The sequence below is a fragment of the Stomoxys calcitrans genome, chromosome 2, assembly GCF_963082655.1.
Source record: "Stomoxys calcitrans chromosome 2, idStoCalc2.1, whole genome shotgun sequence".
NCBI classification, from domain to species: domain Eukaryota; kingdom Metazoa; phylum Arthropoda; class Insecta; order Diptera; family Muscidae; genus Stomoxys; species Stomoxys calcitrans.
In genome coordinates, this window is record NC_081553.1 from 73,063,092 (window position 1) to 73,080,528 (window position 17,437).

At 41.1% G+C, this 17,437-nt stretch overlaps 1 protein-coding gene across 6 annotated transcripts in view; it reads right to left on the reverse strand.

Annotated features, from left to right (window-relative positions):
* The window catches only part of LOC106081321 (solute carrier family 35 member F3), a 161,634-nt gene that overhangs the window by 54,737 nt on the left and 89,460 nt on the right, over positions 1–17,437 (reverse strand). For all 6 annotated transcript variants that reach the window (XM_059362304.1, XM_059362303.1, XM_059362308.1 and 3 more), the window contains exons 2-4: positions 5,812–6,874; positions 5,502–5,680; positions 5,187–5,315 (exon numbers count right to left, since the gene is read on the reverse strand). In XM_059362304.1, the coding sequence (XP_059218287.1) occupies positions 5,187–5,315; positions 5,502–5,680; positions 5,812–6,694 (1,191 nt within the window). In that variant the 5' untranslated portion in view covers positions 6,695–6,874. The remainder of the gene's footprint in view (positions 1–5,186; positions 5,316–5,501; positions 5,681–5,811; positions 6,875–17,437) is intronic.

Below are 17,437 nucleotides of genomic sequence, written 5' to 3' on the forward strand. Positions count from 1 at the left end.
AGAATGCAATTACAGTGTCACAAGCTGTGAAAAAATTTGTCAACGCCGACTATATGAAAAATCCGCAATTACTTTTTGGGCAACCCAATAGTTGGGTGGCCAAAGACAGAACCTGTTAATCGCCAAGTTTGTTCTCAAATGACTTCCGGCTGGGTCTGTTTTATAATTCTAACAAATGACCTTGCCAATCGAAGCGTTGTATTGTAACATCCTTAACTATGATCAATATTAGCGAATATTTTACACCAATATTCATTCTTAACGCAGATTGATTCACATATTTTACAAGTTTTTCTTTCCAATATCCTACACTACCTCATTTGCATTCACAAGTGGCTATATTAGTGTTCCATATAACAGTAGGCGTAATATCAAAACCTTATAAGAAGTCACTGACTATTTTAAATGTTTGCTTGGGTTGTCTTTCTGCGTAGATGACTCTTTCAGGGAGCTCTATGAATGGAAGCGAAGTGGTTTAGACGTAATTCTGAAAAGATGTTCCTTTTAGTAGGAGATACAAGAACCCCACAATAACATCCTTCATTTTGAGAGTAGAGAAAGTTTGTTGAACTTCAAATTCAACATTATGAAAAGGGCGAAAAAGTGTGTGCACCCCACATCGCTAGCAGTTGAAAGCGCGTGTCATGTAAACTCTAAAAAGCTATTGACTGACCTATAATGTTGCATGGTGTTGTGGTCTGGTGGACTGAACTTCAAATATCCAAACAATGTTCAAAACTTTGCGAAAAAAAAACACTTAATGCCTTTGGCTAGACAAATTGCTGCGACCAATGCCGGTAATTTGCTTTGGTTTCGCAGCGGCTACGGACACACAGATAAAAATAATTTTAAAAAACAACAACTTTGGTCGAAAAAACAACTACGAAAGTTGTTAATTTTCCTGCAACAATTTATTTTGAACCTCAACGACCCAAAATGCAAATTTGTTGTTGAAAGGCACGCTTTGCAAGCCAATATATAACAACAACAACAATATATCCATAAGCAAAGCAAAAAAATTTTCTAAAGTAAGTTAATTAAAAAAAAAATAAAATTTTTTTTGTCGACAGTGGGACTTGAGCAAGAGTTTGCAAATCATGAATGGCATGGGAAAACACTGACTCTACATGATAGTACGCCTATTTTTACAATTACCTCAACTAAAGAATTTGTTGAAAGTCAACAAAATTCCGATAATTTTGTATGTCAAGTCTCTTGTAGAGACTTACTTACGTACTTCAACAAATAATGTCTTCGATTCAATGCTAAAATTCGTTGAGAATTTAAAGTTTCACACACAAATTTTGTAGTTGGTTTTTCTAAGAGTTATTTTTTATCTGTGCACTGTGTTATCCTTGACATGATAACCAATCAATAAGGCTATTTGATAAAAAGTACTATACACTATACCTGATAGAAGCTACAGCAAATCTGGTAACAGAAGGTAAAAAGACTTCTATACGGATGGTTCCACTCTGGCCATATGGGCTTTGGGGTCTACTCTGAGGAAACAGGAATGGGTAGAACGAGAAAGTTACACAATCACTGTGGTGTGTACTAAATGGTGGAGTAAAATGAAAGAAAAAAGACGGCTCAGGCAATACCTGCTGCAAATGCAAATTTGACCATGAATATATCATTAAGGGGTATACAGGGGCAAACTTCTTAAATATCAATGAGAGCGGTCCGATTTTAAGCTCAATAATAAGGGACCTTCTTTTTGAGCCGAGTCCGAACGGCACCTGTTAATAAAATAATACTAGCAGGCCATTATTTTACTTTCATTGACTATGACAGAACATTTGGTCCACTAGACGAACGTAGAAAAGGGTTCCAAGCGTTCTCAATCTTCTGCGCTCATTCTAAAATCTATAACACCAAGTTTAGAGGTGTCTCCCTTGATCTTTCCATCGGGCTTTTGGTCGTCCCAGTTTGCGTGTACTGCGTTTGGCTTCAAAAGACTTCTTTGCTGGTGTTTCTTCATCCATTCTGACAACAACGCAGCCGTATTTGATACGTGTAACAAGGTGGCCTTGTTTCTAAACTGCTTACTTAGTCCAAAGTAGCATCTGTTTGCCAGTATTATTCTTCGCTTTATCTCAAAACTGGTGTCATTCGTTTCGGTTACGGCGGTGCCGAGGTAGATAAAGTTACTGACTATCTCAATGTTGGGGTTCCCAACATTCTCCATTTTCTTTATCTGATCGGTTGTCGTCTTATCTCCATTTACTGCCAGACCCATTTTCACTGACTCTCTTTCGATTCTTTCAAAGGCTGCAGTTACTACTTCCGGTGACAGACCTATGATGTCGAAGTCGTCGACATAGGCGAGTAGCATGTGTTCTCTTGTGATTAGTGTGCCATATCTATTCCCATCTGCATTTCGCATAATATTCTCCAGCAGGATGCTAAAGAGATCACACGATAGGCTGTCTCCTTGGCTGAAACCTCGTTTGGTATTGAATGGTTCGGAGAGATTCTTTCCTATTCTTACTGCGGAAAGCGTTTTAGCAAGTGTCATCCTGCAGAGTCTTATTAATTTTGCTGGGATACCAAACTCAGACATGGCTTGAAATACCTTTGATCGCATAGGGGTATCGAAAGCGGCTTTGTAGTCAACTTTGTAGTCAACAAAGAGATGGTAGGTGTTGATTTGTCCTTCTCGGCTCTTTTCTAGGATTTGGCGCAGTGTGAATATCTGATCTAGATTGGATTTACCAGGTCTAAAGCCGCATTGATAGGGTCCAATTATCTCATTGACTTTAGGCTTTAATCGTTCACACGGTACAATCGAGAGTATCTTTTATGCGATGGGGAGAAGACTTATTCCTCTGTAGTTGGCACATTCCGCCTTGTCTCCTTGCTTGTGTTTGAGACATTGTATGCTGAAGTTCCAATCATCGGGTATGCGTTCTTCTAGCCAGATTGCGCAGACAAGCTGATCCATACGTCTTATCTGCATGTCGCCTCCGGCTTTGAATAGTTAAACGGGTAACCCGTCGGCTTCTGCTGCCTTGTTGTTCTTCAGTGGGGTCACTGTTTATTGGACTTCATTCTGACTAGAAGTTTCCTCTTTACCGCCATCTGCGGTTTCCCCTTTGCCGCCATCGTCGGACCCTAGCATATTGTCCCAATCGGTAAATAGGGTTTTGGGGTAGGGCGTCCCCCACGGTTATTTGACCCATGTGTTTATGTTTATGGTAAACCTAAAACAAACGGTTATTTGTGCAATTTTCTATTTTAGGGTGACCATAAGGTGGCATAAAATATTTAACTTCAATCAATGCACCCATCTCCGGGATCTGTTGTTTTCGAGAACCGTGATTAGGGAGAGGGTCAGCTCTTCTCGCGGATATCACAAAATGAAGGAGCCTATTTTCACCGGGCGCTAAATTCTACCATCTGTGATTCAGTTCAGCCGTTTTTGAGTTTATTCGGAACAAAGAAACAAAGCGCAACACTTTAATTTCTATGTTATTAAAACTATTAGGTTGCCCAAAAAGTAATTGCGGATTTTTTAAAAGAAAGTAAATGCATTTTTAATAAAACTTAGAATGAACTTTTCTTTTTCTAAAGCAGGCTAAAAGTTACAGATGATAACTGACAGAAGAAAGAATGCAATTACAGAGTCACAAGCTGTGAAAAAATTTGTCAACCCCGACTATATGAAAAATCCGCAATTACTTTTTGGGCAACCCAATATTTGGTATTCATTCAATACCAGATGAAGAAGATTTTAGGAATTGACGGCGCCACGTTTATTGTCTTATCATCATAGCAAAAGTTTTGAGCTTTTTACTTGTAATGGTGTTGCCTACAGAGAGTGGAAAAATTTTGCATTTCTTACACCGTGCCAAGTCTGCGGTGTAGAAAGTCGCTCTTAAAATCCGTGGCTATCATTCAAGCAAAAGGTTCTGATTCCCTGAATGGGTCAGCGAATCGTTTTGTGTGACAACAAGCAGCACTGAGTCTTCTGTGCATTAAAATCTACTCGATTCATTCGACCCCACTCAGAAATGGCCAGCAAATCCTGACCGCCTCTTGGCCTCAATCTCTCGAAGATTCGGCCCATGGTTGAATGAGTACGAATGACAGAGATTACTGTCATCCGCAAATGAGTAGATCGGTGAACATCAGAAAAACAGGAGGAGAAAAACAGAGCCCTGGGGTACACCTGCGTTCAATTTATGTTCCTTGGATGAGAACCCATCTATAACGACTCGAATAGTGCGGTCTCTGAGAAAGCTCGACATAAATTGAACGAAGCCATTACCGACATCAAATGCGACAAGCTATGATAGTAGTGCACCGTCAGGCATGGAGATATCCAGAGCCCCAACCTTACTCTCACCAAACTGGTGGATTGAGGGACTCCAACGTGTGTTTGTGAACTCAAGATGTAGTAGCTATGCATTGTAGGGTTGAAAATGGAATGGCAAAATGGCCACCGCTTGGTGGCTATAAAAACATACACCGAATTTTTGGCTTGAAGAACGTTTGGTAGGTGGTTTTGGTAGGATTTTTCCAAATTTTGGTTTGGTAATAATTTTCTTAAGTGGCAACACATGTTTTTATGCCTATTATGTCATAGGTTAGCATGTCCGCCTATGACGCTGAACGCCTGGGTTCGAATCCTGGCGAGACCATTAGAATAAATTTTCAGCGGTGGTTTACCCCTCCTAATGCTGGCAACATTTGTGAGGTACTATGCCATGTAAAACTTCTCTCCAAAGAGGTGTCGCACTGCGGCACACCGTTCGGACTCGGCTATAAAAAGGAGGCCCCTTACCATTGAGCTTAAACTTCAATCGGACTACACTCATTAAAATGTGCGAGAAGTTTGCGCCTGTTCTTTTGTGGAATGTTCATGGGTAAAATTTGTTTGTTGCCATATTTTATAAAGAATCCAATTACCTTACTGCTAGTTGTTACAAACCAAATTCCAATTCTATACTTCCCCCTACAAGTGTAGTGCTATGGGATATTAAAGAACATCAAAAAAACGAAAAACAATTAAACAAATCATTCAAAAGCGCCAACAATCGATGGTGGCAATATGTCGATGGCTTTGGTAAAGGTGATGTTGTTGCAAAAAAAAAAAAAAACAGAAACTGAAACTGAAACTGAAAAACCCCGTCATCCCCCCAGACACAGGCAGGTGTTGAAAAATGTCATCGACAACATACTCGAAAGACGGCATAACAAGCGGCTGCCAGTGTGGCCAATACCACCCCACTCAAAGTGGGTGACTCGGTAATGCCATCCATATAGGCTAGTAATGCTATTCCGGTATCACATAAAATGACGGCTACAATCTACAAAGGGTTAGAGAAAGTGAAGAGAAAGAGCAAGAAATATAAATGGTGGGAAATGCAATTAAAGTGCGTTTATAAATAATTTCATAGACTTGTAATTTCATAACATACTCATGGTGTTCGTTGTACTGGTATCATTGTATCGAACACTTGGCCACTTGGTCAGTGCATTTCTCTACTACTTACCCTAACGCCTACAAATTGCTCGTGCAGTATCACCCAGGATAGGAGGTAAACACATGCCACATTTGTGGCAAACAAGGCCATGGCATCGGTGGCAAATAAGACACGCAGAGATAACGTATAAAGATAAGTCGTTAGCAGCCATAATATACAAAATGATAGGCAGCGATTAAGAAAACGTCCTGCAATGATAACAACCGGTTAGATTCCCTTGGGGGCTTAGTTTAATTTCCAATTAATTAAATTATAATTGCAATGTGATATTAGCTTCATACATAAATTGATGTTTAAAGTTCTTAAATCTCTCACTTACCTATGGTAAACCCCCGATCGCGAAATCCTCTCAAAATATCGCCCAATATTTCGCCTGGCTTATCACATTTTCTCAAGGATATCCTCCCCAGAACGTAAATGGGAAAGAACAACAAAGAGAAATTTGTAAAAAACCAAGCCGCAAAGAATGGCGCACTAAAGACATTCGCCTGTACGGGTGGCTCTGGTGGTATGTGGAAAATTTTGGTGGCATCTTCAACATCCTCTAAGCTCATGGTGTGGTCATTTAGAGGCAACAATGAATCAATGCCCAGCTCAGCGCCCTCATGGACATCGGTGACAAAGTCCAGATCATCTATGCCCAAAGAGTCCAGATCATCGATGGCTGTCATGTACGAGCTGCGATTTAAATATAAAAATTTTATGCAATGCGTTGCCCCCACCCATGAGGCTGTGACGAGGATGGTGACACAAACACCGAAATACATTTTTTGTGCCAATTCGGAGCAGCAGGTTTCTTTGCAGGCTTTGAGGCGGGGAAAACGAGTTGTGGTGTTGTCATTTTGGCCAGCCTCGGTTGTAGGAGTGTCTGAATCATTGCCGCCGCCGCCACCACCACCAGGACCTCCACCTCCTCCCACGGCGCCTGAAATTAAACCACTACCACCTCCTCCGCCTCCTCCTCTTGTCAAGGCAACTGGGCAGGATGTGTCCGGATGTATGGTGATGACCTCATTAGGATCCTGTTGACTAGACGATATTGAGTCTTGGTGGGTTATTTGAGGATTACTGGCATTGAGAATGTTGGTAAAGCCACCGCCATAGGGGCCATTTGGTGAGTCTCCCGTCACCACTACGGATGGCGTTCGTACTCGATGTTGTTTAGGATTGAAAATCGCTGGTATTTCACCGTCTCGCGTCATCCTTCAATTTGTGCTAATATCTCGTTTCTAGGCTGATGTCGAGGTTGCTCCTGCCTCTGCTGCTTTACTGCGTTTTTTGATGACAAACGCCGATGAGACTTTTCAGACATTGCGATTTTTTCTCTTCGGATATTTAAATTTTAACATTATGATCTAGTGTTGAGTAGTTGAAGCAATTGACTGGAAATGAGAGAGAAAGTCGAAAGAGAAAATTTAATTTTCAGGAAATTTTTAATGAAAATCAACATTTTATTGAAAGATGATTTTTTGGTGAAAATTGTAAGAAAATATTAGAAAAAAAAAAATATAAAATTAAACTTGAAAAAAATTTTCCTATAAATAGAATTTGACAAAATCTCCCTCCCTTCTAACCTACTTTTTAAAATCGCCAAAACTAGGACTGGCGCAGGGCGATATAAGCAAAATTTTGTTTGCACTCTCAAAGTAACCTAAAAACAAAAATTGTGTACCCAAAATTTGGGACGTGAATCCTACGGGGGCCGCCAAATATATTTATTGACCGATCACCACTATATGGGACACAAATGAAAGGTGTTTGAAAATAGAAAACGAATATGATATTCAATTTTGGGGCCAAGAGTTTGGTTATGAATTTCGTGCTCTACTCCCAAATACCTTTCATTTGAGCCCCATATTGCCATGATCGGTAAATATGTATGTGGATTTATGGGTGTTTTCGGGGCTGAGGTGGCCCCCCAGACACTTAGCTATGAAAAAAATATATCTGCATAGTGCTCTACTCTCAAATACAATTTATTTGAACCCCATATTGCCTTGGGTTTAAGGGGAGTTTATGGGATGAGGCGTCCCCAAACACTTGGCCGAAAAATTGGTTATCAAATGCGATTTCAAATCTCAATTACCTTTTATTTGAGCCACATATTGCCAAGGTCGGTAAATTTGTACTCTTTGGGGGTGTTTTGGGGAAGGGGAGGTGCCCCAAATACATGGTCCCACATTTGGATATCAGATTCGTATTCTAATACCAAATACATTTGTTTGAGCCCCACATTGCGATGGGCTGTAAATAATTGTTGTTTGTGGGGTGTTTTGGGAAAGGGTTAGACACCCAGAAAATTGATCCCGAAAGTGAGTATCAATTTCGTGCTCTACTCTCTCTAAGCTCCGCCCTCTTTGAGGCCCAAATTGTCATGGTGAGCAAATACAATACGTTCTATTTGGGGGTTGTTATGGGGGTAGGACCTCCCCTAGGCCGTTGGTCCCGAATGTTGATATTAGATTCGTGCTCTACTCCCAAGGTAGGCAGTTGGTCCCGAATGTTGATATCAGATTCGTGCTCTACTCCCAATAAACTTTCATTTGAGCCCCATATATCCATAGTCGGCCAACATGTCCGGTTTGTGGGGGTTTTGGGAGATGTGGCTGCCGCTCAGGCTGCCGCAGTCCACTGTAGCCCAGAGGTTAGCATGTCCGCCTATGACACTGAATGCCTGGGTTCGAATCCTGGCGAGACCATCAGAAAAAATGTTTAGAGGTGGTTTTCCCCTCCTAATGCTGGCAACATTTGTGAGGTACTATGCCATGTAAAACTTCTCTCCAAAGAAGTGTCGCACTGCGGCACGCCGTTTGGACTCGGCTATAAAAAGGTGGCCCCTTATCGTTGAGCTTAAACTTGAATCGGACTGCACTCATTGTTATGTGCGAAGTTTGCTCCTGTTCCTTAGTGGAATGTTCATGGGCAATTTTGTCTGCCACTCAGTGACTTGGCCCTGGAATCAGATTCGTGTTCTACTTAAAATACCTTTTATTTGAGCCTCTTCTCTCTGAAGAGGTGTCGCACTGCGGCACGCCGTTCGGACTCGGCTATAAAAAGGAGGCCCCTTATTATTGAGACTAAACTTGAATCGCACTGCACTCATTGATAGGTGAGAAGTTTGCCCCTTTTCCTTAGTGGAATGTTCATGGGCAAAATTTGCAATTTTGCATATTGCAATGGTCAGCAAATACGTCCTATTTGGGTGGTGCCACGGGGGTGGGATGGCACCATAGACACTTTTCCCGAATATTGATATTAGATTCGTGCTTTACTCCCAAAGACCTTTCATTTGACACCCATATTGCTATGGACGTAAATTTTTCATCTTTGGGGGGAGTTTATGGGGAGAGGCGGCCCCCTTAACACTTGGTCCTCATTTGGATATCAGATTAGTAATATACACTCAAATACCTTTTATTTGAACCCCATATTGCCATGATCAGTAAATAAGCCATGTCTGGCGGTCTTTTGGGGAAGGGATGGACCCCCAGAAACTTGGTCCCACATTTGGATTCTCATTCTCATTCTAATACAAATACCTTTCATTTAAGTCCCATATTGCCATAGACGGTAAATGTGTCCGATTTGGTGGAGTTTAAGGGGGTTGGGGTGGTTCCCCAAACACTTGGTTCGACAATTGAATATTAGATATGTTTTGTAATCTTAAATACGTTTCATTTGAGTCCCATATTGTCGTGATTGGTCAATATATATATTTGGTAGGTTTTGGGGTGGGGCGGCCCCCTTAGGTATCTAATCTGAAATTTGTACACCTAATTTTTGTTTTTAGGTTACTATAAGAGAGTACACAAAATTTCGCTAAAATCGCACCACCCATCTCCGAGATCTGGCATTTCTGAAAATTTGGGTAAGGGGGAGGGTCCGTCCCCCTTTAGATATCAAAAAATTAAGTACCCTATTTTCACCACGGAATACAAGAAAATCGGTTCAGTCGTTTTTGAGTCTATACGGAACATACACACAAACAAACAAACCCAAATTTATTTTTATATAAAAGAGAATTAAATTTTTTAATTACCTTTTTTCAAACATTAAAAAAAAATTAAAATTTTTAAACTTAAAAAGGATTTTTAACTTTAATGAGGATGGGAGCAGCTCATACCATCGCGGTATAATTGACGATAGGAAACTTGAAAAGAATGGAAGAGGTTTTCGATCGTGATTCCTGAGATGAATATTGAAGTCGAGTGCAAGGCACTGCTGCCTTCGGCACAGTCTGGGATTGACGGAACCCTAGTATTGCCATCTGGAAGATCATGTTACACGGATGGATCAAAGCTAGAGAACAGAGTGGGCCTGGGGGTTTACATTGAGAACCCAGGGACTGAGATCTGTTTAAGACTGCTTGACCATAATGCGGTCCTGCAGGCGGAGATCCGGGCTATCACGGAATGCGTGAAATGGTGTGGTGCTAACCCGAGACGTCGAGTATTAACATCTTTACCGACAGTAAAATTGCCTTAAGGGCAATAACAACCAGGACGGAAAGGTCACGAACAGTCTTGCATTGTAAGAAGGAGATTAACGCCTTTTCTGAGGATGGGAAAATCCGTATCGTTTGGGTGCCGGGTCACAACGGAGTAAGGGAAAATTAAAGTGCAGACTATTTGGCGGTGAAGGCCAGAGGACTGCCATCAATAATCTTGGTTAACCCGAAGCCTTTCGGGTCGACGCATTCTGAGTTAAGGGAGTGGGCGATGAATGCGCATGCAACATTGTGGAACAGCGAAACGGTCGCTAGAACGGCAAAAATTCTATGGGGGAATCCAGATCGTGAAAAGACGAGGCTATTACTGAAAGGAAGCAAGAAGGAGCTCAGTATAGTCATTGATATCATAACGGGACATATAGGACTACGAGCTCACTTATGTAAAATCGGTACGGCAAGTAATAGCATGTGTAGAGCATGCGTGGAAGATGATGAGACGTTGGAGCATTTCTTTGTCATTGCCCGGCTTTCGCGTCTGACAGATACCGGCACTTAGGTGGAGACACAATACCAGACATGAACCAACTTAGGGGAGTGGTATTGAAAACAATTAAGGATTTTGTAAATAGCTCGGAATTCCTAACTTAAAATTTTCTTTTTAGAGGTTACTTTATATTGGGTTGCCCAAAAAGTAATTGCAGAGTTTTTATATAGTCGGCGTTGACAAATTTTTTCACAGCTTCTGATTCTGTAATTGCATTCTTTCTTCTTTCAGTTATCAGCTGTTCCTTTTAGCTTGCTTTAGAAAAAAGTATAAAAAAAGAATATTTGATTAAAGTTCATTCTAAGTTTTATTAAAAATGCATTTACTTTCTTTTAAAAAATCCGCAATTACTTTTTGGGCAACCCAATAGTTTTTAGAGCCCACAACAAGCTGATTACTGGCTTAGGTGTATGTCCATATTGGCATGGGCGGATTAATATCTGCACCCTCTATTCAACCTAACCTAACCTAATCTAACTTTAAAAATTACTACGTCAATACAACTACCCTAAGTAATCAATAAGAAATTTATCAAAATAGGGCATGGGAATCGAGTCAGGCGTTAATGCATTAAAAATCAAATTTCGACGAACATTTCTTTAAAAATTGATATGAAAATGATATTAAAAACTTTTTCTATAATAATAAAAAAAAATATATTATTGAAATTGTGTGCTTTTAAAAGCATTAAAACCATCGGACACCCACATTTTTGCTGTCATATTCGCATTATTTTAATCTATTTAAGCCCACATATGCCGTATGGGTGTATGCATGTATTGTGCTAATAAAATCTACCTCGGGTCATTTAAAATGTCAACTGCAATAGCTTTGTTGTAGTAACTTAACCTATGAACTTATGCTGATGAACGTACGACAATTTTAAACATAAGACCCCCTTGACGTATGAGTAACTGCAAAAATGCATAAAGTATACGCAAAAGCCCCGAGCCCTTGTATTGAGTATACGCACTAGCCATAACCCCACCAAATAACCTTTGCAATTTAAACAAAAAAAAAAAATTAGTCCCTATTTATATTTAATACAAAATGGTCACATTACCACAAAATGACATGTACAGCATGCACAATTATCAGTGTTCCTTGGCATTGCCTCATGGATAATGTCATTGGCTTCGTTATGGCCAACTAGAAAGGAATAAACGACAAACGATAGAAGAGACCAATTTAATGATACCTAAATGCACGAATCCTTCGAGTATATGCCATACCATACTCAACTAACTCAAAACAACGCCGGAGCCTTGTTGGGGATTGCGTTGGAAATTGTGGTCAGGGTCGGTTTTGCGTTATTTTGCCTTTTTTTTTTTTTGTTCTCTATGAATTATAAATAAGCCAGAGAATATTTCCCAAAAAAAAAGTGGGGGACGATGACTTATGCATATTTTCCAATGTGGGACGAGAGCTCGTTATAGTAAGTGGAAAATGAATGTGGGATATATCAGTGCGTTGCGCCTTTGTTGTAAATAAATAACTAGAGGGAGGGAGTACTATAAATGTGTTAGTAAAACCTACACAAATACATATACGATGTAGATTATGAACAATTTAAAAGAAGATTTGATTTAGGGATCTAAAGATTTAATGGCAATATTTATATGAAAAAACTGTGAGGGAGGTGACTCGAAATTAATAATCAATTGTATGATTACTGTCCCCAGAAAATTGGAGAAGAGCAACGTGAAAATTTAGAAAGTGGAAAGTTTTACTGAAAGCCTACACCCAAAGAAATTAGTCTGCTGATATCAGCCAAAACACTGTCTGCTAAAATAAAATAAAAAATGTTTAACTTTTAAATGAATCCACACAAAATTTTTGGACTTCAAATGAAGACAATTGAAAAAAATTTTTCTTGTGAAATTGAAAGATAAGATGGAATATAAAAATTTTTGAAATATTTACCACATATTTGAGCTTTTCTTAACTATTGGGTTGCCCAAAAAGTAGTTGCGGATTGTTTAAAAGAAAGTAAATGCATTTTTAATAAAACTTAGAATGAACTTTAATCAAATATACTTTTTTACACTTTTTTTCTAAAGCAAGCTAAAAGTAACAGCTGATAACTGACAGAAGAAAGAATGCAATTACAGAGTCACAAGCTGTGAAAAAATTTGTCAACGCCGACTATATGAAAAATCCGCAATTACTTTTTGTGCAACCCAATATTTATCATTTGAAAACAACAGAAAATGTTTGCAGTTTTAGCAAAAAATTACTGCTGATCCATTTTCAGCAGTTTTTTTAGCTGTTCCAGCAAACATTTTTGCTGACAAACTCCTAGATAAATCAAGTTTTGGAAATTTTTTCTTTATTTTTCGCCGTTTAGAACACTGTGCCTCGTCAGATAGCTCGTAGTTCATGCGACGTCGAATTTCTCCGACATTCTCCACCAACGCAAATTGGTCCATATATTTAACGAAGAATCTTTATGTCTAACAAGCCAAGTCTACCTCGTCAGCTTTCGCAAATACTCATGATTTGGATAATCTCTCTTGCTCCGTAAAAAGTATCTGAGAAGACATTTCAGAGATACATCTGCAAGATCGCCAAGATCGGCGAAAACCCGCCTCCCACAATGAAAACCCTATGCCTCTGAAGACCCGAACATGGTCAAAGCAAGTGGTTAATCGTCTCCTCCACATTCTCAACAAGACAGTTTCGCAATAATCATTATACCGGATTTCCATGGGCGTAGCCATATGACCTAGTGAACGGTGCCCGGTTATAGCCCCCTTATAGTGCTCAGATAACTCTTATCAAAGGCCAGCTGTTTCTTTGTCCACCTTTGGTCGACGTTAGACCAGAGTTTTCTTGCTGCTTGGCATCCATGTAAAGATTCCAACCACATTGGCTGTCCCCTATATTAAGTTCAACCATAAACAAAAAAAATGGTACCTATGACAGGCGGGCGACCAATTCGTTCACATTCAAGGAGCTCTTGCTGGCATACATGTCCGCTTATTTAATTACCAGAATACCTTCACGTTCGGGAACCCAAGGCAAGCGCTAAGTTCTGAGCCCGGAGTTTAGTCATAGATTCCAAACACTCCGTCACGCACTTCGACCTCACAGACTTCGAATCCGCCGCCATACCGGCCACAAAAATCCTGGAATTTGAAGGTGGTAAATCTAATACCAGGAATGGCTACTCTAATGGCACAAACCTTTGCGGGAAAGACAGCACAACGACGTCGAGTGTCTAGGAATGGACCATTCCATTCCCAGACACTCGACACTCCTGGACAATACTGTCTCTCACTCTTTAGAGCCATCGATGACGACAGAGGTCTCATCCTCCTCAAACACAGTATCCGCCTCCAACTCCTATCTTACGGGAAAACGAATGCTAAAGATCCCATTTCGAGTAGATCTTGGTGCAATAGAGTTGGAGACCGTCCTCAGTACAAAACTAAGAGTATAGTATCCAAAATGGAAATATGGCCATAACCATTCCGTTTGCCAAGTTACGTCCGCCTTAACGGAACCTTGGCGGCACAATTTCGAAGAGACCTCAATAAGTTGCATATCCAGCATTGTTCCCAAACCTGCTTGAGGTGTGGACCTTAAAGCTCCCATTATTTTCCCTTTCACAGCCTTCCACCATACCAGTAATCCACATGCCAGCACTGGTCTCAGTAAATCATCTTTGGACTAACTCCCTACTTCCTACCGAGTATCTGCCTGAAAAGAGTAGAAGGTGTACAACGACTTTCGGAGTCTATGCTCCAAATTCCTTTCTCAGAAATGTTTCGCATCGAACATTAGGTCTAGATATTTCGCTTCCTTCGACAATTGCAGAGTGGTCCGTTATCAGCTGAGATCCACTCTAAGGATTCCAGCGATGCAAGCTCTGTGAGTAGAAAGCAAGAAACTTAGGTTAGTTTAGGTTGTAGGGCGACTATTGACCACGGTTATTAGCCACTTCACTAGGAAACCTTTGGTTCTATGTGTTCGCCCTAGAAAAATGTAGAAGTGAAAAGGAAGACGGTAGGACCCAATTATTTTGTTAACTTAAGATTTTAATCTCTTATACAGTACGCTCGGAGGCCACCGTGGCGCAAGTTGTCTTGGCATTAGCCGAGCGATGAAAAGCACGCCCACAAGGGCTCTGGAGACTATTCTCCATATCCGACCTATTGACATACAGATTAAGTGTGAGGCAGACTCTGCTGCTATGGGACTTAAGACAATGAATGTATTGAGGATGGGAGTAGTTCAAACCTGGAAGGAAGGGAATCGTTTTCCGATCGGATACCTTAGACGACACTTGGGGTTGAGTGCGAAGCACTGCTACCAGCGGCACAGTCTTAGACTGACGGAACCCTATCATCGCCAGCTGAAAGATCATGGATGGAACAAAGCTAGAGGATGGAACAAAACTGGAGTTGAGAACCCAGGGACTGAGATCTGTTTTAGACTGCCTGACCATAATACGGTCATGCAGGCGGAGATCCGGACGATCATGGAATGCATGAGGTGGTGTAGAGTTAACACAAGGACGTCGAGTGTGAATATCTTTACCGACAGTAAAATCAGCATAAGGGCAATAAAAACCAGGACGGTATGGAAACGATCATTTGGGTGCAGGTTCATAGCGGAGTAAGAGGGAATGAAAGAGGACTGTCGTCAATAAACTTGGTTAACGCGAAGACTTTCGGGTCGACGCAGTCCGAGTGAAAGGAGTGGTCGACAATAGGGCATGAAAGATTGTGGAACTGCAAAACAGTCGGTAGGACGGCGGAAATCCTATGGGGTGATGGGATCTTGAGAGGGCAAGGCATTTGCTGAAAGGAAGTAAGAAGGAAGTCAGTATAGCTTTTGGTATCAAAACGAGACACAAAGGACTACAAGCTCAATTATGCAAAATCGGTGCGGCAAGTTGTTGGTGTTGTTGTAGCCACATGACTATATGTGGAGGTGGCGATCCTCGTCTAGTTTCTATGGGCGAGCAAAGTTGTTCCGGTCCAAAGGACCGATTGCCGCGGGAACAGGGCGGTCATTGGTTATATAAAGGCGCCAATAATCCCCTTGTTGTATCGGGCATCATAGGCTCTCAGTATTTATGCAAGAGCCGTGCCGGGGGTGCGGCAAGTGAAAACATGGGAAGATGATATGACGTTGGAGCGTTTGGCGGCGAAAAGACATCGGTACTTAGGTGGGGACACAATACCAGACATGAACCAGCTTAAGGGAGTGTTATGGAAAACAATTAAGGATTTTGTAAGTATCACGGAATTCCTAACCTAAAATGTTCTTTTTAGAGGTTATTTTATAGTTTTCAGATCGCACAACAAGTCGATTACTGGCTTTGTTGTATGTCCATAGTGGCATGGGGCGGATTAATATCTGCATCCTCTATTCAACCTAACCTAACCATATCGACCCCGAGGGTATCTTTGCAAGCATTGAGATCCTCGCGAGAGTTGACGTAACATCTTATGAGTACTTGCGTTCAGGACCAGGTCGGGCATTAATCTGGATATCGTATCAGCAGAACCTACTTTACCAGCTCAATGGTTACGAAGCACAGGGAGTTCTCTTAACCCTGCCAAGGGTATGCCAGGACACTTGGCATTAGCCTGTAAGACAGGAAAATATTTTTGGTCTACTCATCATTGTCTCATTCAAGGGAGTATATATGAGGACAAGGAGTCTTAGACTCCGACTAACCACAAATCGACGAAAAACTCAAGTCTCGTATCATGTAGCTATTGAACAACGCGTCATCTTTCGTTGTTGTTATAACGCCTCTTCCAATCCATCGCACTTGCTGAAGGGCGGTGTTGTTGTGAAGCCTCTCCCAATCCACGCAGTTCTTTTAAGGCGGCCTTGTACTTTGCTCCTTCTCTGTATAGAAGTTGTTAGCTTACTGCCTTTAGCAGGAGGCAGCAATCCCAGAAACGAAGAAGGAACTAAGATCGGACAGGGCTTTGCAAAGTTAAAGCCACTCAGAACTGTTTCTTGGTATCCTCCATTCCCTACAGCATCCGTAAGTTTTGATAGCGTAATTTTGTCAAAATTTTTTATTTTTATGGCCTCTTCCATAGGATGGGGACTTACTAACTTCGTCATTCCGTTTGTAACACATGGACATATTGGTCGAAGACCTTTATAAAGAACATTTTGAGTCGATATAGGCGTGTCCGTCTGCCTGTCCATCCGTCTATCGAAAGCACGCTAACTTTCGAAGGAATAAAGCCAGGCACTTCAAATTTTACACAAATAATTCCTATTAGTGTAGTAGGTCGGTTGGGATTGCAAATAGGTCATATAGGTCCATGTTTTAATATAGCTGCCATATAAACCGATCTTGGATCTTGACTTCCTGAGCCTCTAGACGACGCAATTCTCATCCGATTTGCTGATATTTTGTAAGAGTTTGACTTCTAATAACTGTACAAAGTATGGTTGAAATTGGTTCATAACCTGATGCAAATTGCAAATTTTGCCCATGAACGTTTCACTAAGGAACAGGGGCAAACTTCTTACATATCGATGAGTGCAGTCCGATTCAAGTTTTAAGCTCAATGATAAGGGGCCTCCTTTTTATAGCCGAGTCCGAACGGCATGACGCAGTGCGACACCTCTTTCGAGAGAAGTTTTACATGGCATAGTACCTCACAAATGTTGCCAGCATTAGGAGGGGAAAACAACCGTTGAAAATTTTTTCTGATGGTCTCGCCAGGATTCGAACCCAGGCGTTCAGCGTCATAGTACCTCACAAATGTTGCCAGCATTAGGAGGGGAAAACCACCGTTGAAAATTTTTTCTGATGGTCTCGCCAGTATTCGAACCTCTGCGCTACGGTGGCCTCCAGTTGTGCCAAGTATGGTCTAAATCAGTTCATAACCTGACATAGCTGCCATATAAACCGAGCTCCCGATTGTACTTCTGGAGCCCCTATAGGGCGAAATTCTTATCCGATTTGGG